This window comes from Cladophialophora bantiana, assembly GCF_000835475.1.
Source record: "Cladophialophora bantiana CBS 173.52 unplaced genomic scaffold supercont1.3, whole genome shotgun sequence".
NCBI lineage: Eukaryota > Fungi > Ascomycota > Eurotiomycetes > Chaetothyriales > Herpotrichiellaceae > Cladophialophora > Cladophialophora bantiana.
Window position 1 is genome coordinate 1,864,436 of NW_015971577.1, and position 20,260 is coordinate 1,884,695.

The window sequence follows — 20,260 nt, forward strand, 5'->3', positions numbered from 1 at the left end:
ACAAGGTCGGGCTGTCAATTTGCCCCAGCAGCTGCTATCTGTGGGCGGCTATCATTCGGGAGACCTTGGCCAAACTGTCCACGGGAATGACTTTGGCAGTCATCCTCTATTTCTTCAGAGGCAGGGTCTATGTGTTGATTGGAGCACGCCTCAAGGGCTCTGTCATGCAGTCATCACTCAAACTTGCTTTTTGGCACCCATTTTGGCCGGCTCACATTTTTGGGCTCCAGAGCAGGTGCCAATGCGCCGTCCGTCTTTATGCATTGCAGCCGGATTCCCAGATAGGCTGCCTTCATAACATGATCATTTCAAACGTTAGACACCGAGAAACTCTCCGTCCTGTTCTGCCTTGTCTGTCCGCCTTGTCTGTTCTGTCTGCGATCACTTCGCCCTTCCTTCTCGGTTGTGCCGCCTTCACCGCCGCCCATGGTCAACGCTGACGTCGCTAACCTGTTTGACAAGTCCATCTGTGTACGGATCATGTTGGCGAGGTAGGACACGGTCAAGACGTCTTGGATGTGGTTGTTGAAGTCTTTTTCGATCTCGGCAGCATCAACTTTTGGCGCCAGGGCCAGCGTGTTGAGCAGGAACTGGCCCAGCGCGGTGGACGGCTCCGTCTCCTCTTCAATCACGTTCTCGACGTACTTGGCCACTCGGTCTAACATGCCCAATGTGTCCTCTAGCGACTTTTCGAGGCTCTCGATCTCGGTGAGGATTGTTGCCGTCCGGGTCTCCGAGTCCTTTGCGTATTCAATTGCCTCGAGGCCCGCGCGGTCGGCTTCGCCGTAGTTGACAGTGTAGGGGATCGGGATGAACGCTGCTGAATCGGCCGCTCTCTCAGGACTCACCCCCACCGGGGAGGAAATGTATGTTCGCACTTCGATGTCTTGGCCCGGCTGGCACGACACCGTGACATGAACGGCGGGGTATGGAAACGTGCCTTCGCCCTGGCTGCTGTAGTGATTCTGGATCAAGGCCGAAAAGGTGTTCAACTCGGAGCTGGTGGCGTACCACCCCACCAGGACCTCCTTGGGGTTCGCGCGCAGATGCAGGGCCAGCATGGCTTTCTGGTATTCCATGTCCACCTCTACCTGGTCCGTTGTCTCGGTGTGGCTGACTGCGAAGGAGGAGTGAACGACGACCTGGGACTCGTCTGCGTCGGAGCGGGTTCCCAGCAAGGTGCCAATGACCCTTTGCTGGTCGGGCGGGCGGCGGATGCAGTGGTCTAGGATCGAGAAGAGAGCCTTGCAGGGAAGAAAACCAATTTAGTTCAAAGTGTCTCTCAGGTGACATTTGTTTTCCTGGACTTACTTGTGGCTGTATCACGACGCGGAGGGGCGCTGTTGTGGGTTGTGCGCCAACTGCGACAGGGCCGAGAGGGCGCGTGAGATGGAGGAACGCATCTTGTTCAGCCATGTTGGGCGACAGGAGAGTTATTGCTGGAGTAAGCCCTGTCTCAGCTTTGGCCTCAGTCTTCTGCAGGCGGTGGAAACTGCCCTGGCCCTGTAGAGAGTGTAGTGCGGATGGTGCTTGGGCTTGGGCTTGGTCTGCCATGGGGCGGGAAATTTTGGGACTTTCAGCCTTGCATAAAATTCAAAGGCCGCCAGTGTGCGCTGCGACGAGGGCCATGTCACGTGAAGGCAACCATATCTTATGTAATCCATTTTAACCCCGAAGCCCGGCGATATACCGAGTACAGGGTATAAATTTGATATGACGGAAACGGGCGCCCTCGCCTTCTATCCATCTCGACTCCTCCATATTTCACCCTTGGACCATTGCCACGTCCTGCTCCATCCTGTCGGTCTGGGACCATGAGTGCCAATGGGCTGCTGCGCAAGGACCAACTCGAACTCAGTCTTCACGACGAGAAGAAGTTGATCGAGGAAGGCATCCTCAAGGAAGACAATCCCCTCGATTTCAGCGTCAACTTCCAGAAACTATGCGACGCTTGCAGGAGAGGCGACCTCAAACTGTGCCAGGAGATGATTCAGGAAGGGACAAATATCAACGCGAAAGACCAGTATGATTATACCCCTTTGATCCTGGTAGGTCTTGCATTTTTCTTCTCCGGGGTTTTGGTGGCCATGTGTGTCGCCGTTTGCCAGCTTTTGTCGGCGAGCAGTCTGGTTGACGTTGCGACAAGGCGAGCCTATGTGGGCATTACGAAGTTGTACAATTATTGTTAGAGTCGGGCGCATTGTGCGAACGAGATACATTTCAAGGCGAGAGGTGCGACTCAAACTGGACCTTGTCGAGTGATGAACTAACGGCCTCGCCTCAGATGTCTATATAATGCTTTGAACGACCGGATACGAAATCTACTGTTACAATACGACTATTCCAAGACGACGGATCCTTTACAGCCGTTGGCGTCACACTTGGTGTCATTGCTGACCAGAGACCATCCGAAGACTCATGATATTACCGTCATCACGCCCACCGAATCGTTCCGTTTACACAAATTTATTCTCTCCGCGCGGTCCCCCTATTTCAAGAGCAAACTCAGTCAGGCTCCGGACACCAAACTCTGGAAACCAGCCCCCACGATTCCCCCACAATCATTTGCCATCGCCCTGAAGCATTTGTATCTCGGAGAAGTGCCCAGAGATCTCGGCGGAGGGCCAGGTACCGGGTTCACGGATTCCGAGATCCTTGCCGGTGTTGACCGAATCAGCAAGCATCTAGAGATCCACAACCTTTCACAGTTAATCCTCGACAGCAATGACCGTCGATTAGCAAGACAGCGGCGGCAAGACGAGATCCAAAGAGGCCGCGACCAGCTAGAGCAATGGTTCCGGGACAATGTCCTGAACCACGCGATTGAGGTCGAGACCTCGCGAGCCGACCATGTCAAATGGGATCGCGACAACGGTATCTTTGCAGACGTGCTTCTCCGAGCCGACGAAGACGAAGTCGACGAGGAAACCGCAACAGACCGGCAACCGCAACAATCTCAATCTGCCACGAATGCTTTGGGCATTCCCCTCGACCAGAAGTCCAACGCATCCCGCTCTCCCTCCCGCTCTAGGAAGCCACGCAAATCCAAAATCTACCCCTGCCACAAAGCCATGCTCATCCGCTCCGAATTCTTCATGGCCATGTTTGAATCCTCGTTCCGCGAAGCCCAAGATACACCGCACCTCCAAATTGTGCCCATCGACTGTAGCCCTGAGGTCCTTGAAATCATCCTGACGTTTCTGTACGCCGAGAAAGCGGACTTTGGGCTGGACATCGCTGTCGACGTCCTCTTCGCCGCGGACATGCTGTTTCTGGAGAAAGTCAAAGCCAAAGCTGCACTAGTGATCTCGTCGCTTGGCAGTGGAACTGCCATGACCATGCCGAACGCCTCATCCCCGGAAATGGCAACCACCGAGAACGACACAACCGCCGACGACTCGGGAGCAGACGAAGATCTGGACATCTACGAGATCCTGCGCGCCGCCTGGCTTACCCGCGTTCAACGCCTTGAAGAGTTCGCCGCACGCTACATCGCCTACCGGCTCGAGTCTTACATCGACGACCCGGACTTTGCAGAGCTTGTAAAGGAGTCTGCCAGCCGAATCAGCGCACGACAAGAAACAGATTCGATTGAATTGCTGGACGACATTCGGTACTATTTGAGCGAGAGGTTCCGATTGAGGTTTGAGGACTCGGGTCTGGAGGACGTCATGGACGAGGAGCGGGCCATGATGGCGCAGGCACTCTCACAATCCAATGGAGAGGTGCAAGTTAATGGACATGCTGGCGGCGAGTCGACAACGCCACCTGTTGTCTCTCTGCCCCAGTGGGGCTCGCAACCAGCAGCGGCACAAGCAGACTCCCAGAAGGCTGCACAACAGTTTCCCGACGACGAAGGCGTGGACATGTCGACGCCCATACCGGCTCCCGCTCCCCTCGTCGACTCCACGGCCGCCGGGTTCGGAGGCGGCCCGGCATCGAACCTACGAACAGACCCCGACTCGGTCGAGGTGCTCCTGCAATCCGGCGCCGTGCGCACGCTCGACGGCGAACTCGCCGGCGACGAATTTGCCGCCGATGCCGTCAATTACCAGATCCTCCTGGCCAAGATTGACCGCCTTCTCGAGCGGTTGAAACTTGATGCCTGATTCACTAACTAGGCTTGACAACATTAGACACCTCATTTTGCCTCATCGTTCGTAACGTGATATGGCCTAGCCTCACCCAGGCTTCAAGAGTGATCCGAAAGCACCAAGCCCCTCTCTCCTTGCATTCAAGTTGATCGCGTTCCAAGAAAAAAGAGAGAGAGGGACGGAGAGGATCCTTGAAGGGAGGAGGTTGTTCAGATCTCGTCGGTGTCTTTGGTGTTACAGCTCGGGTCGGACTATGGAAACCGGCACGGGCAAGAACCCGGATACTGCGTTATAAATGGGATAGAATATAGAAGAAACAAGGGTCAACATCACGACGAGAACGTTGATAAGAGAACGCATGACAATCTCGCGCATGAAATGATATCTTTTTGGGAAAGTTCCAAGGCAAGGACTAGCTATGTAAAGCTTTCTCGTCGTAACAGACCCCAACCAACCTGAATGGCAAGGCAATTTGTCCCTGATTTCAATTTTCCTTAAACCTCCCCTATCCCAGCAAGACCCCATGATACACATACGTGGTTATCTTCTGCCGAGCAAAAGAAAAGACATTGATTTGTCAACTTCTGCACAAATTATCTCAATTGAGAACCTCAACCGGATTGTTCATCATCCTGTTGAGCTCCTGGTCTAAGAAGCCATGTAGGTACTTGAGTCGACCCCACCCTCAGGATACGGGGGCACCTGAGCATCAAACCGCTTCTCAATCTCCTTGAGCACAGCCTCATCCTGCTCGCTGCTGACAAAACTGATGCTCAACCCTTTGGTACCAAATCGTCCGGCGCGACCCACACGGTGCAAATAGGAATCGGCATCGGCGGGCAAGTCGTAGTTGATGGCCAAGTTGATGCGCTCGATATCAATGCCCCGACCGAACACATCAGTGGCGACACAGATCCGCTTGTTGAACTCCTTGAACTCTTTGTAGCGTTTGATACTGTAGAAAACTGTTAGTACGTTGTTGATGGACGGTGAATGTATGTTCGCTTACCGTTCCTCTTGACTGACACCAGAGTGCACCGCAATACTCGGAAAATTACATTCCCGAAGCAGCTTGTCAAGTTCGGTGGCGCGGAGAGTACTCTTGACGAAGATGATGACCTGGTTAAATTCGAGGCTGTCGAGCAAGTCATTGAGTTTGCGGTTCTTTTCGCCCTCGCTAAGCTTGATGGAGTATTGTTGGAGGCCATGGAGAGTGAGCTTGGTCTCGTCATCGACAAACACCTCAAGAGGGTTTCTCATGAACTTGCGGCAGATAGGTCGGATGTCCTGAGGTAAGGTTGCACTGAACATCATGACCTGTTTCTCGGTGGGAGTTGCTCGGAAGATTTCTTGGACGTCGCGCCGCATGTCTGAAATAGCTTCGTTAGAAAGTGGCGTAATTGAGGAAGATGGATCCTAAGGCATACCGATTTGGTCCAACATCTTGTCGCATTCATCGAGCACAAATGCCTTGACATTTCGCAACGACAGGATCTTGTCACGGACAAGGGCATTGAGACGACCGGGGGTCCCGACAATGATGTTGGGGAAGGATTCCTTGTTCTTGAGGAGATCGATGTCCTTCTGGATTGGTGTACCGCCGTAGAAGACTGCTGTCTTCACATCTGGAAGGTATTTGCTGAATCTCGCGTATTCATTCTTGATCTGGTAGGCAAGCTCACGGGTGTGGCACATGACCAGCACAGAGCATTCGCCAGGAACAGGTTCCAGTTGGTGCAAGGTGGTCAAGACGAAGACTGCCGTTTTACCCAGACCAGACTTGGCTTGACACAGGATGTCGACACTGAGAAGAGCCTGTGGGATACATTTTTGTTGGACTGCAGGAAATCGGTGATGTTAGACTTGGTTCGGTAAAGAATGTGCGAAGACGACAAAAGAGCATCGCAGGCCGGTCCGTCCATCTCCTTGAATTTGAACCTGAGAGGAACGAGCCGTATCACCGCTGGACCCGCCCCGTTAAAACTGGTTCTATTACCGACTTGCATTAACGGGGGTCCAGGGCACCATTTCCCACGAATGTCACATCGGGGGTTCGACGTTAGCCTGGCTGCGCGAGAGTGTTACCCTTGACAGCATTTTCAGCATGTCAATTGGACAGCGGAGCTAAGTGGCGACTCTAGAGAAGAAGCTATGCTCTCACTTCTCGGTCTTGGGAACTGCGACCTTCTATGACCGTACGTCGAGAAAGCCGACGTAAGGCTGTGGCATTTTATTGCCCGCCAATTTTGGCCCGTGGAAGCGCCGACCGGAGACTTTCGAATCCGTAGAACCTTTTGACCGATTCTTGTGTTTCTTTTTTCTTTTTCTCTCTCTTTTTTTTCTTTTGGAGATGGACGGACGCGCTCGCAGCAGGAAGAACTTGGAGGGTGGATATTTTGCTTGCAAGAATGGATGGCAGGATGGATGATGGATGACTAACCCTCCGAAGGATGTTCGAAACCGCAGTCGGTGATTGCTCGAAGCAGCTCGCCTTTGAGCAGGAAGTCTCTGAAGCCCGTCGAGTGGATGCCGACGTAACTGCCTTTTCCTTTGTCGGTAGTTTTCCCTCCGCTGACTGTCAGATCGCCCTTCTTTGCGGCTCCGTTGGTCGCGCCGGCGGCGGGAGCCTCGGGGGCTTGGAGTTCCTCGTCCGAGTAGTCGATAAGATCTTCTTCAGCAGACATGGTGCGTTGGTGTGGTTATGGCTGAGGCTATGAACGGAAGTCAACCAGGGGCTGTAAGAGGCTGAAGTGAGATGAAGAGCTGTTTCGAGCCGCGAGGATCAGGATCAGGAGTAGAAGAGTAGGAAGAAGAGGTGGTAGGTGACAGAACCAGTCAAGGTCTGCGAACGATGCGACAAGAGTTGAAGAGTCTGATGAAGGGGAAGAAGTCGAGAAAAGATGGATGAAGAAGAAATAGTGGATGGGAACGATGCCTGTGCAGGAATGTTCCAGGTTTGTTTTTCAGCAGCGGACAGGGCAGGCAGGGCAAGGCGCAGGCAGGGGCGAAGGGCTAGTGAGGCGTCGCGCCAAGGCTGTCTTGCTTAGTCATCCACATCGCCTCACTGCCGCAGCAGAAAGTCCCTACCTCCCTGCAAACGACCAGAAGCGACCCATACTCGGTAGACGACTCAAAAACTACTCGGTACATACTTCCCACAACGTGAACCCTTTGCGCAGGGCCCTTGAGAAATTGGCATCTAGAATAATGCTCCAATATCCCCAGAAATCGCCCGCATGGCCAAATCAAAGTCCTCTAAGAGGGACAACGTGCCGCAGAAACATCTTCACTCCAGATTATCGTACCTCCACCAGGCTGCCACATATCTAGCAACCGTCGGCAACTACAATACTCAGCAGGGAGTGGCTGAGACTGCCGGAACTGCAGCTTCCGTGGACATCAAGGACTCGACCTCGTACAATTTAACTGAGGCTACCCGCCTACTGATGCATCTCCGCGCCGTCTCTCGAAAGTCGCAAATCCGCCTGGCACCAAGACTGAAGCATTCAATCTGCAAGCGCTGCGATGCACTCCTGATCCCTGGTGAGACAATGACAGAGAAGGTCGTCAACCCCAGTAAGGGAGGCAGGAGACCATGGGCGGACCTGTTCGAGATCCGTTGCGACAAATGCGGGTCTATCAAACGATTTCCTTTGCGAAAGAAGGGGGATCAAGTCGGGGTGGAAGGATCAAAGCCAATTGCAAAGGTTTAACCATAACAAACATTTACATTGTCACCAAACCACCAGCTTCTCGTCTCCTCAAGTTTCAAAGGGGACCCTGCCCAACCGTGTCTGTTTTGCGGCCTGAGCCACGACATCTCTATCGGATGAAACCCATCCAGAGCGCATGAGATTGAGAAACTCATCATTACATCCATTCCAACGCCGAATGGTCAAAGTTTTCATGCTAAATTGCACAGAAAAACAATAGTCCCTCTCAATAGTCGTACATTCATCAAGCATGACCTCGTTAACCAATGACCTGCCGTGGGGCATCCATCTCTGCGTTCGCCGTCGAAAAGGTGGTAAAACAAATCTGAAACACTAGGGACGAGGGTGTGTTGTAGGAGTTTTGAATCTCCGATGCTGTGAGATATGGTCCAGAACATCGAGCCTCGCGCGCTCTAGGCCTTCGTAGAATTATAGTTGCTTGTACTGTTCAGGTTTCGCCCAACGTCCCGATGGAGCCATTGCGCTTCAGCGCCGAGGTCGTGCTCCTCCAGAACTGTGACCGCTGGGGCGACTGCGATCCAGTCTCTCACTCAGCTCATCCACGTTGTTTCTGATGGCCTTGATTTTGTCCCGAACCCGCCCGAGTTGCTCGAACTGTTGTTCAAGGTTGTCTATCTCGGTTATGATGCGCCGCATCCTGGCGATCTCATTATCTGCATTTTGCACGGTATTTCCGGCTCGGCTGCTGGAATTTCTGACTGACTGTGCAGTTGCGTCTTCAAGCTACAAGTCGGTCAGTTTATGCACGGAGAACTTCGGCCAGACCGAGGCTGGAACGCATACCTCAGCAATCCGTCGCTGGATATTCCTCATCACGTTCTCCAGGTGTGCATACAAAGTCTGCAGACTATGCGGATCCAGCATGATCCGGCCTGGGACACTTTGGCTGCTGGCGGCACTGACCGCGCGGGAGCTAGGCTGCGACTGCCTGCTAGTGCCACGGCCACGGTCGGGCATGCCGCCTTGATGACTTCGCTGGGCCAGGATTTGTTGTTGTTGTCGGAGGAGAAACAACTCAGATTGAGTTAAACCCAGAACGGAGTCGGCGACTGACTGAGTCGCGGACATGGACGTCCCGAGCGGGCAGCAGAGACAGTAAGGGAAGTGACCAATCTAGGCGTTGAGGCAGATGAGCTTCGACAGGTACCCGTGGTGGTCAAACGGTACATAGCAGTTCTGAGAGCTGATAGGTTTGCGAGAAGCCGTCAAGAGTAGTGCAAGAGGCACCAGACAGCGAACGAGCTGCGAGATATGGCAGTCGGGATGAGGCTGGTCATTGTAGCTTTGGCGTATCAATGGGCGCGTCGCTGGCGACCGCAGAGCCTCAAGTTTGGCGAAGCGCTCGCAATTTCTCTTTTCTCAAACAAAACGGGCTGACTGGATTTTTTTTTGGGCTTCTTTCCCTCTCTTTCCCCGCTCCCAGAATCCCGGCGGCTGACGGTCAAGAGTGCTTATTTAACGATGAGCGGGCGGTTCGGCTTCAGCTCATGCCAAGAGGGGTAGGACAACGGTCGGCAGAGCAGAGCAGCGACGAGCAGCAGACTAGAACCAGGAGACAAGACTAGGCGCGGAAACGGAAACGGGAGCGGGGATGGCGGCGGACGAGACGGTTGAGGAGCAGTATTGTTTCATCGCCTGCAACAATGACAAGAAGGAGGTGTTGAGGAACGGATACGACGCAGGGTAAAGGAGAAGGCCAAAAAAACAATGAAGCTGATGAGCTGAGAGAGCGAGAGGAAAGAGGAGCGCGGCTATCTCAGCCGTTGTCGTTAGGTCAGTAGTATTCTGCACTTCCTTTGATGGGCCCTCAGCAGCCTAGTGCCTGGCTAAGGAGCGACAAGGACCAAAGTAATCGTGGGGACAGGCAGGTGACTGACATTCACAGCGCCGTGGGAGGGGGGGGAAGGATGTTCGATTGGGTCTGGAGTCGTGGTCTTGTTAGTGTTGGTAAAGGAGGATCACTTTCGTGGGGCATAGAAGGGCGACAGCGAGTAGCAGCAGAGAAAAAGGCACAGCCGACATGGGAGGGTGCCTGGCGAGCTGGCCGTTGGATCTTGATTTGAGCATTCCGAGAAACAACCACTGAAGGGGAAGCGGGAGGGCGAGCGAGTGAGCAAGCGAGAGTTTCTAGGTAGACCGCCAGCGCAGGTCGAGAGGGAGAACGCAGCCGGAGGCGCAGGAAGATGAGAGGGAGAGGGAGGGAGAGAAGAATGAGCTCCTTCCCTTCTTGATTTGCTTGATGCTTGTTGCCGAGTACTCAGAACGAAATTCTACAATCCCTCTATCACTCTGCATTCCTCACTCATTCTTCCTTGATCAATTCCCTCCTCGTTGCTTGTTCTTCACATCGCCAAGAGTACCCGTAAAGGCACGGTTGATCCACCTGCGCCCGTATCGACCTTGTGCAGCGTGTCGGCGCTCACACACTGAAGTCAACGACAAGCACATCCACCACGCCGGGCTGCCAGTGCTGCTGCCAGGCTTGTGACAACTTACCGCAGCTCCAATTACCATTGTCTGATTTGGTTCACGAGGGCAGGCCTACGCGTTCATGCAGGAGTCAACTCTTTTCCCAGAGGTAGCTGCATCGACCATTGCAGCACTACTGCAGCCTACCCATCAAAGCCCATCTTGTTGCATCCTCTCTGATCTTTTACCCTGCAGCGGACCTTGTAACCCTCCTGGATCCTGCCTCTAGAGTTCGTCTACTCCTGACCGGTGAGACCCAATGTTTCATGGGTGTGGACGTGAACCAAGCAGCCCAAGAAGTGTCTGCAGTCAATCAAATCTAGCAGCTGACTTAGTCAATCCGCCCTTGACTGCATGATTTGTACTACTGCAGGCGCCTGCAGCACCGGCCGATCTTTTTGACATCTGACGTCGTGTTGCAGGTCAAGACTTTTGGTCAACACCATCAACCCAAACCTCCTGTACCGTCTATCCTTCTAATTTTCAAATACCATCCCCACCCGATGGCCAAAGACAAGGAACGATCTGTCAATCCTGCACAACAGCAGCGCAGGCTCGAAAAGGCGAAACAGCTGAAAAAGAGCCGGGCAGAGCTACAAGCAAGGCGCAATGAGAAATTAGCCCGCCGAAATCCCGAGCGCATCCAGCGCCAAATCGATGACCTGAAGGCCCTCGAAGCGACGGGAGATATCAAACCTCGAGAGCGAGCCATTCTAGAAGATTTGGAAAGAGATCTACGTGCAGTCAAAAAGGCAAGAGAGGCTCTGGGCGACAAAGCACCAACCTTTGGAGGGCAACCACGCCGGAGGGATGGGGAGGACAATACCACTGTCTTGGGCAAGAGAAGGCATGATGGCCAGCGTAAACACCAACATAGACAAGAGTCATCAGGAAGTGACACAGACGAATCTGTCCGTCGCATTCCCATGCCAGAAGACACGCCGCCACCCATCCCACGGGAGTACAGGCGCTATTTCCCGCGCATGGAAGACGGTGGTAATGCTCAACAACCAACTGCCTCGAGCAGACAGCTACCTGTCAAACCTGTTGCGACGCCCATAGCAGTGAAAACCACATACGAAAGCGCCCCACAGATTCGTGATCTCCGCAAAGAAGCCGTCAACAGATTCGTCCCGGACGTTGTACGCAAGAAACAAGAGACCGCAAGGGGAGGGCCCACGGGTCGTTTGATCGAGCCGGAAGAGATGGATCGATTAGAAGCGGAGGGCTATCTAGGCAGGACGAATGATGGCAGAACACAGACTGTCACAACTGCGACCACAACCACAACCACAACCACCGCCACCGGTGACATGAATGAAGATGAGAACGCCAGGAGGCTTGCAGAGGAGGAAGAGCGTTTTCTTCGTGAGGTGGCGATGCAGGACCAAGAGGCCAACGGCGCCGAGGCCGAGAGGGCCCCCGAGGCTATGTATGAAGAGAGACGTCCCAGAGAAACCCCGGAGTCACAGCGCATACCACGTAGATACGTTGAGATTGAAGAGGTCGAAGACGAGGATGCGTGAAAAGGCCAAGCGAGGAAGGGCACGAGAGAAGGAAGGCATCCGGGGGGGCTTTGGGGTCTCGGAAATAGGTTCATCGATACTCATCTCCTGCCTCGAGGCACCACTGATGTTGTATCTGTATACAAGAGGTCCTCAATCCTAATTCTAGTGTGTATCCAAAAGGCAGACACAGACTTCGGTGTGTGTCGACATGGAGAGCTCGCTTGCATGCATACGAACAGCGCACCGTTCTAACCCAAGGGATACCCCATCCGCCCATGCAAACTCCAAACCTCGTCCAGAGAAAAGGCGGGAAATCGGGACTCATTTCTTCCAAGTGGCCAAAATCAATTTGCCCATCAATCAACAAATCACAGTCCCTTGACTGCGGCGGTCAGTCAAGAACACCTCCAGCCTCGTGGCGCCATCGTTGTTCCAGAGTGATAGTCATTCGCCTGCTTTTTCAACAAATCCATTGGACCCTCATCAACCGTTTGAAAACAAAAGAAACAAAGAAAGCCCAAATCTGTACAGAGGGCAGTCGTCTCGTCTCGAGTAGCTCCGACATGCCAATGATTGATTGCCTCAAGGCAACCATGGGCCAGTTGACATGCTGTTTTTTTCTGTTCGGTATAGAGACTCTGTAGACGCTTGGAAAAGCCGAATCCCAAACAATGCTTTTCCAGATGCCATCCACGTCCGACCATATCCTGTCAGATCGGCCCTTTACGTTGTCGCATGATCGTCGTTATTCTATCTTCCGTGCGTTGCATCCACACCAAAGTTCGGATGCTCACCGCAGAACCCGCACGGATTTGACATCTTTCTTGAGGAAAGGACTTGGCATCTCATCCCCGAAGATTTCCGGATCCCATACTGGAACAGGAGGGAGTTCTTTTTCGCTTCTTTGCTCCGGGACACTCTTCACCTTTGCATTCAATTGGCCTCCAGCCCGAGCCTGAGCAAGTTCTACCAGCGTTCGGCCTCCTATGCCAGTGCCAGCAACTCCATCTTTGCCGCCCCCAAGCTTACTAGGGAGCCGGCCGCCCGTAGTCGCTGCTCGTCTGAGCGGACTAGTGCTTCCGTCTTCAACATTGGCGTGCTCCCTGAGATCAGTTCGGCTTGGGATCTTGCTCAGGCGTCGATTAGGGCTCGTGGGCTTCGCTGCCGTGGCTCGCAGATCGCCATCTGCCGTATTTCGTGAGACGGCTTTGACAGCATTGGCCATGTTTCCCGAAGCGATCCCGGTTCTCACCTGTGCCGCTGTGTTGCTGGACGGGAACAGAGTCGGTTTCGCGATTAATTTCTGCATAGTGGCCGTCGTGTTCTGTCTCAGCATGACCGGCCTATTCTTTAGTGGCAGCGGTGCAGGATTCTTGAATGGGTCCGTGTTGGGAACGTTCCCTTTCAATCTCGTGGGGCTCGCTAATTCAGGGAACCCATCATCATCCGAGTCTTCTGCGGGTTCAATGTTCTCTTCGTCAGAAGAATAAGCTAATTGTGGCTCCCACCTAGCCTTCTGGCGTGCCGCTTCGGCAAAGAGGTTTTTCGCTCCAACGGCAGTGACTGTCGGGTTGGCAGTTGCCTGAGCCGCGGCGTTTCGACGTGGGGAGAGTGCCAGAGAAGAGATGGACATGGGTGATGGTTCTGACATCTGAATATCGACAGGAGAGTCGAACGTGGTCTTTGACCGAGCAAAAGGGGTTTTGGTCTTCTTTGGCATTGACTTGATGGACTTGGTACTCGACGTGGTTGGGGAGTTGATGGAAAGATCCGACAAGTCAGTGATATCTGTGGTCGACGGGAAATCTTCCTCGCCAGAAGTGTGGACTGATGAGTGAGGGTTCAGGTTCTCGTTGTCGAATGCTCGCCCAGGAGGGTTCTGAATCTCTCTCAGTGCTCGAGTCTCGGTTGAGAATTTCTGCTTAACCAGCACTTGTGCGACACGCTCATCAACCTCCTTGTCGAATTTCTTTCGGAGTCGTTCTAGCTCCAATTGGACTTGTCGGTCAATTTCAAGTCGTGCTTTTACCTCCCATTCGCGACGGAGCTGGGCGTCGATCTCGATCTTCAAAGCAGCTCTATCCGCTTCGAGGGCCGACAATCTTTCTTCAGCTTGTCTGACCTTGTATTCTGCAATCTCCTCCCGGGCTCTCAACGTCTTCCCTATGGTGACCATCTCTTGCTGCCTTCGAGCGAGCCACACATAAGGCACAGTCAGCAGGGAGCTTGTGTCCGGCCGGTGCATTGGATTTGTCTTGAGGCAATTTGCGATGACGTTCGAGAGGTCTTTTGAGTAGATTGCGGGAATAGGTTTAAAGTCTCCCTTTCGGATCCGCTGGACGAGTTGCAGGTGGGAGTTTGCGTTGAACGGGGGCTCCTTGGCGCAGAGTTCGTACATGATGCACCCTAGTGACCATATATCTGAATACAGAGTGTATTTCTCGGCGGCACAGATCTCTGGTGACATATAGAAGGGTGTTCCAACATAGGTTGAGGCGAAGTCATGCGACTGCATAATCTTTGAGAGTCCGAAGTCGCCCAGCTTGACGGATTGGTCTTCTCCCAGGAATATATTCTCTGGCTTGAGATCTCGGTGTAGAATCATCTTCCCTTTGCCGAGGGGACGGGTGTCATTCTGTCGAGAGAAGTCGCTCCCAGGTTCAGGCGGGTCCATTCCATAATGGCAGCGGTACAAAGCCGTGACCAGCTGGCTGAAAATCCTCCAGACAAATTCTTCTTTGGCGTACTCGTTCTTGCGTTTTAGTTCCTTGATGACACAGCCCAAATCACCACCACCACAGTACTCCATATACAGGTATAGCTCTTGGGTCTGTCTGAGATGCTCGCGATGGAAATATCCAACAATATTAGGGTGACTTAGGGAGGCAAGGATCGAGAATTCGGCATGAAGTTGGTCACGTTCCTTTTGAGACATCTTGAGGTAGTTGATCTCTTTGCGGCACAAAATCTATGGGCTGTTAGACCATGGTAGATCATGGATCGCTGGAGTGACGGAGGCTTACATGGCCATCTTGTTTTCGACGAACTTTGCGAATGATTCCGAATGCACCGCGACCTGAACTATCAGCGAGAAGAAACAAAGAGCAGCAGGCGGGTGGGAGGTACCAATAATCTCCTTGACTTCGTACTTGTCGTTGTCGGCAAGTTCGAGGGCCATAGCGACTACCTTGGGGAAGAGACTCGACAGGCAAGCGCAATCAACGACAACTTGTCCGGTTATGGCAGAGGCATTCCTCATGCACAAAACTTCCACGGCCGGATACAAAAGCAACGGCAGTCTCTCCGCGAACGGCGCTATGAAGGGATTAGAGATGGGCAGTCTGTACGAACAAGATGGAAGTGGGTGTGTATGTGGTATGTGTGGTGGGAGTGAGAGAAGTAAAATGCCTGATATTTACCTGCGCGTTGCGGGGCAACAGCCTACCATGTCATGAACCACATTCGACGTTTCCCGCTTCAAGGCCACTCACCATTGTCCACACCGAAGACCCTCACCAAGACAAGACAGAGAAAGGCATCAATGGATACAAAAGTAAGAATCCAAATATGTCTATAGATTTTCAACCGCGAAAAGTCGAAAACTATCGTAAAATCAGCCAGACGTCGAATGTCACAACACAACAGGAGTCGACAAGGTCACGTGTCACAACGGCATCTGGTTAAGCATGCCACGTGATTCAGCCTTACAAGCCAGGCCTCTTAACGGGGAAAAGGGAGTTGAACGGAAAGCCCAGAAAGGAACAGAATACTCGGTATCAAAGTTTAGATGGAACTAGGGTCTTCTCGTCAGTTTGTCCATTCGTGGGACAGACATAGGAACACATAGTAAAACATACGGCAATGCCCTTCGCATACTCGCTACTCCACCCTTTGGCTGCTCTCCTGAGACCATCGGATGAGATGGATCTGGATATTGCTTTCGACCGCTGTGCAAAAAGAACTCGTTGACATCATCACATTGCTGCTTAGGGCTCGTAGGGATTAAGGACTAGACTTGCCAGAGCTGCCGTACGATGATGCAAAATCCCCTAGCAGATTGGTGATGATCTCAAGAGGATTCTTGTTTGGTTAGGCAAACTTCACCTACAGCGCTAAAGTCTGCCCAAATACTTGCCCGTATCAAAACCACTGTCCGCGTCTGGAAAGTCGATTCACGTTAATCGACGAAGGCGTCGAGCCATGAGGCCCTCTGGCTACTCGGTACAGTGCATGAAGATCACGCCGTAGGATAATCGATCAGGAAGGCCGATGATTGTTGGAAGGCTGGTTGGTGAGAGGGGCTTTGCTGCTGGATTCTTTGCAAGCTTGACGTCCACATACCAGCATGGACGTTGCAGGTTAATGTCATGGGGCTCCTGGATATGATGGCATATATGATCATCACCGAGGTCATGCTCAGCCTGCTTGGAGCTTGCTTGAGCCGTACTCCGTAACGCAAGACCAATTTTTCCAGTGTGCTCTTCTAATAGACAGCTTTCGCAGTGTCGCAGGTCAGTCCCAGTTGATCGTCAGTGACGATGCCTGCGTTTCCCTTCCCATCCATATCGCGAACAACCTATTGGCCCTAAAAGTTTACCTGGAAGTGCATTGCAATACGCATAAAGACGCAGCAAGGTTTGAGACCACTTCGAATCTTGGGAAATGAAGTAACCTCCCCCTTCATTGGACGGTTTGGTAGTAGGCATCGCGTTTCCTACGAGCATCTCTGACAGCAAAGCAGCCTCCATGGACGAGGATGACATCTCCCGCGGCTGCCGGCGTCGTTGGTCAGCCAGCCACAGACAACGTCTGAGAGTAAAAGATGGTAAATTTCGTTTCGGCTTTTGATGCATGTTTCCGGGAGACTCTGTACGTCAAACGAGACTGGGGACGGGCCAAGGTTGGGGGAAAATCCTAGACCGGTCGAGCAAATGGAGGTCCACAATGCAATTGTCACTCTTTCCGTCTCACGGTTATTCTTGCCATGGGAGTCATTCTGAGGTGTACTTTTCGGGGACCCGGGGATTTCGGGGTTCTAGCATGACCTTCAGAACCACCATGTCTGCACTAACCGCATTTGTTTGGGGGGGAATTTCGTGAGACCACAAGGGTCCGGTTCTGAGGTCTGGGCGCGCTTGCTAATCCCAAGCCGATAGAGTGGGAACGTTTTCAGCCATGTAAGCCTGGAAGGAATCGACCTAGGTGAGCCTGAAATAGGCCTGCAGGTGATCGAAATGAGCATTTGGGTTGACAGCCATAACACATATGCTCACTCGGAAACGCCTTGTTTCAGTAGCTGTAGGTGTCATCCATTATGGTCTGTGCAGAGGTGTCAAGAAGTTTGACATAAAAAAACCATGTTGCGAAGACAGGGATGTCCTGGCGGTCGACAATGACTGGCGTTCTGCACAGTCTGGTCGCAGATCAGAGCGTAATCGTGCGGTAGGGAAAACAAGCGGCTCTGGGAGGGGAGTCCAGTGCCGCCTCTCATTAACCTTACTGAGCCTAGCAAAAGCAAGCCAAGGGGATGGAAGCAGGCATCGAACCGGGTTAAGAGGTGGATATCAGAAATGAGTCGGCCGGTTTCTTGGGCGGGAAGGATGGCGTGCTCAGATTTCTGGGCTGGGAGGCTGACCCTCGAGGATGATCAGGGGAGCTTCTTCCCAAAGCAAGCCGGACTACGAGGTCGAAGAGCGACGGTTCCATGGATGGCTGCCACGTGGAAATGTTAGCGGGGAATTAATCCGGCTGGCTTGAATGGGCCCGGCCATCACGTCTTAGCTTGGTGACGGATCGTCCAGTAGGGTAGCTTAGAAGACTAGCTGCTTGAAGTGCTGGATCACAGGACATGGCCGGGATTTGTGACCTGTCACTTGAACCAGGGAAAGGAGAGACATGCGCAAGGGATAGCGAGATGAGTAGCCGAATACGAGGTTTGTTGGTAGTTGCTACAATAGGTACCTAAGGTACTTGTATGTAGGTAGAAGCATGCATCCGGGACCCGTACTCCGTCTGGACCCATGGACGAAAGGATTCAGGCTACCTGCTGGGGAAATGTCAACCATGGAGCAAACGGGTAGGGCCCGGGGTTGGAAAGTGGAAATGGGTGCAGTAGTCACGTCCATGATGATCCGAGACCAGCATGGACAAGTCTGTTTCAGCGCTTGTTCTCCGAAGCATCCTCAGGTGAATCGTGCTGCAACCCAACGTGCAGCATGTGCACGGATAGAAGTTCTTCATCTCAGGTAATTCTTGTCAGGCTGCAAAAAATACTGAATCTCAACATCGAGACTCGGTTTGTACGAGGTGATTCTCTGACAGCAGCGAGGACTGCTAAATGATTAGCCCACAATCTGCTTCTCCTGACGCCAGCGCTTGTCGAAGCTCCAGAAAGCTCGGAACATTCTCGCTTCTAGAAGGTTGGTTTCAGGCAGTCCTGGAATAACTCCTATTCCTAGTTCGGCAGCCGACTTTTGTTAGATAAGAGCGAAGAGGTCCTAGGTAGTTCCAATGTGGATTCCTTGTCGGGTCTCGATGATCCGAACAGCACCAGCCCTGGCCCCCAATACGCCTACCGAGGCAAGCGGTCATCAGCATGACCTTGAGGGTGGAGGTCACTAGGAGTAAGTATGGAGTGCGTAGCCATGCCCCGTACAAGAAGCAATAAGTAAGGAGCGCAACGCACTCACAAGCGGATGAGGAATCATCGGGTGTCTGGCTAGTTACGTACCTAATAGTTGAGAACGGTAAGGAAGTGACCTCCGTACCTGGCGATCGTTGCACATCAGTTGGCTGCCCACTTTAGCGTGCCACAACCGGAGTAATAGATTGCCAACTGACGAAGTAGGTGTGTGTGTGGCTTACTCGTATTCAGCGCTCCTTTGACGTCTCTGCGCGACAGTTCCTGGGGATCTCGTTGTCCTTTCCTAGTCCTTCACAAGCAGTCTGATGCCCAATGAAGTACGGTCGAGTCAGTGACCCTGACTGTCGATCGCACAGATAAAAAAAAACGCATTCAGATTAGACCGGGAGTGCCAGACGGGCTTCTAGTGGCCAGTGTGGATTTTTGGACAGAAGAAGGAACAAAAAACAACAACAACAATCCACATGGCCTGATCTCAGATCCGTTTTTGCCGGAGCGGAGACTGAATAGATGATCTTCGGCTGCGATTGACCATGTTCTCTACTCAGTAATCCTCACTAAAAAAGGCATCTTTCGGGCAGGTATCTTTCCTTGTTTGGAGACAGTCCTAGAAGCATGCAGCGATTGCAATCGTTCGTGTTAAGGGGAGACGTTGAGTCAACAATTTGGTGCCTGCTTTGCAGACCATCCAAAAGCATGTACACCAAAGTGAACGGTTTCCAGGGATCGCGGTTTCCCGGGCAAGGATTCCTGTGAGGAAACTAAGATCGTCCGCGTAGCGTCTGTTAGCTTGTATCAAGTTTGTTTTAGGGAAAGCCTGGAGCAAAAGAGATGTACAAGTCCCGGACAACCACGTTACACACGACTTAGTTGCCACGTGGTCCTCGTAAGAATTTGGGGGGAAGAAAGAAAAGAAAAGTCCGAAAGGGGCCCATCAAGCCCAGGTTACTCTCACCTATGACATACTTGGATGCTCATTGGGGGGCTTGATCCGTTTGATTCTCTTTTCCGTTCTTGTCGTTGTCTCGAGACGTCGATCACAAGCCGTTGAACGAGACTAGTGATTACCGACAGTGGCCATAGCCTTCTCGCTTTCTGACCAGAAACACTTCAACGATTGTGCGTCTTGTGCAGGTCCGCGGAAACAGTAGATTCTAGACTAATACCTAAGGTGTCCGACTAGACGTTACCTAGGAAGTGGTAGCGGTGGGAGGGTGCGGGCGCTGACAAAGCTTCCTGCAGGCCTTGTTCTTCTGTGCAACTTGCTCGTAAATTCGATGTTGTTGCTCCCACGCCTCCCCTTTTGGAAAACGAGGCGATATGGTGCGCATTGGGACCGGCGTGGCAGTCATAATAATAGCATAGGGCCGCAGCAGCTGTGCACTGTGCAGGCTAGGTTTGATTTGAACATCTCGCGTGGCTTTCCCACGTTGCACGGCGATTCCTGTTCCGATACCGAGTAGATATCGTTGGACGCCGAACGCAAACCTCAAACCGCCGTTGAGAAGGCGGACTACAGGGCATGTACCCTTTTCATCTCGCATTATAACCGTGGTCGGCCAGGGCAAGGGACAGAGTCATGCCCCGCAAGCGATCGCAGATTTCAAACCACGTCGCATTGTGGAGCTGTTGCGAGGAGAGACAGCGAATAAATGCCTGAATGGTGATAGCAGTCCGTGCCTGGAAGGTCGCCCCTCGGCAGCTGCATGGGAAATCATGAGGATGTCACTGGTGATGATCAAACGGCTCCATGGGCCCATGTGCAACACGATCGACACCGCGTGGCTGGAGACGACCAGGAGCCTGAACACA

General features: G+C 52.7%; 7 protein-coding genes across 7 annotated transcripts; 3 read left to right on the top strand and 4 right to left on the bottom strand.

Moving 5' to 3' along the window:
• Positions 1–308: 308 nt before the first annotated feature.
• Z519_02590 (eukaryotic translation initiation factor 3 subunit F) lies at positions 309–1,554 on the bottom strand (the record flags this gene model as incomplete). Its single annotated transcript, XM_016760346.1, has 2 exons — positions 309–1,244; positions 1,312–1,554. The coding sequence occupies 2 exons, from the start codon at positions 1,552–1,554 to the stop codon at positions 309–311; spliced, it is 1,179 nt and encodes a 392-aa protein (XP_016623867.1).
• Positions 1,555–1,814: 260 nt separating this feature from the next.
• Z519_02591 (uncharacterized protein) lies at positions 1,815–4,109 on the top strand (the record flags this gene model as incomplete). The annotated part of the gene is made up of 3 exons (XM_016760347.1): positions 1,815–2,048; positions 2,147–2,232; positions 2,285–4,109. The coding sequence occupies 3 exons, from the start codon at positions 1,815–1,817 to the stop codon at positions 4,107–4,109; spliced, it is 2,145 nt and encodes a 714-aa protein (XP_016623868.1).
• Positions 4,110–4,742: 633 nt separating this feature from the next.
• On the bottom strand, positions 4,743–6,778 carry Z519_02592 (ATP-dependent RNA helicase sub2; the record flags this gene model as incomplete). Its single annotated transcript, XM_016760348.1, has 4 exons — positions 4,743–5,049; positions 5,104–5,464; positions 5,522–5,932; positions 6,535–6,778. 4 exons carry the CDS (start codon positions 6,776–6,778, stop codon positions 4,743–4,745), a joined length of 1,323 nt encoding a protein of 440 aa, XP_016623869.1.
• Positions 6,779–7,330: 552 nt separating this feature from the next.
• Z519_02593 (uncharacterized protein) lies at positions 7,331–7,807 on the top strand (the record flags this gene model as incomplete). The annotated part of the gene is made up of 1 exon (XM_016760349.1): positions 7,331–7,807. The coding sequence occupies one exon, from the start codon at positions 7,331–7,333 to the stop codon at positions 7,805–7,807; it is 477 nt and encodes a 158-aa protein (XP_016623870.1).
• A 486-nt stretch (positions 7,808–8,293) lies between these two features.
• Z519_02594 (uncharacterized protein) lies at positions 8,294–8,896 on the bottom strand (the record flags this gene model as incomplete). Its single annotated transcript, XM_016760350.1, has 2 exons — positions 8,294–8,551; positions 8,612–8,896. 2 exons carry the CDS (start codon positions 8,894–8,896, stop codon positions 8,294–8,296), a joined length of 543 nt encoding a protein of 180 aa, XP_016623871.1.
• A 1,904-nt stretch (positions 8,897–10,800) lies between these two features.
• On the top strand, positions 10,801–11,823 carry Z519_02595 (uncharacterized protein; the record flags this gene model as incomplete). Its single annotated transcript, XM_016760351.1, has 1 exon — positions 10,801–11,823. The coding sequence occupies one exon, from the start codon at positions 10,801–10,803 to the stop codon at positions 11,821–11,823; it is 1,023 nt and encodes a 340-aa protein (XP_016623872.1).
• Positions 11,824–12,595: 772 nt separating this feature from the next.
• Z519_02596 (uncharacterized protein) lies at positions 12,596–14,983 on the bottom strand (the record flags this gene model as incomplete). Its single annotated transcript, XM_016760352.1, has 3 exons — positions 12,596–14,773; positions 14,829–14,881; positions 14,932–14,983. The coding sequence occupies 3 exons, from the start codon at positions 14,981–14,983 to the stop codon at positions 12,596–12,598; spliced, it is 2,283 nt and encodes a 760-aa protein (XP_016623873.1).
• Between the last annotated feature and the right edge of the window lie 5,277 nt (positions 14,984–20,260).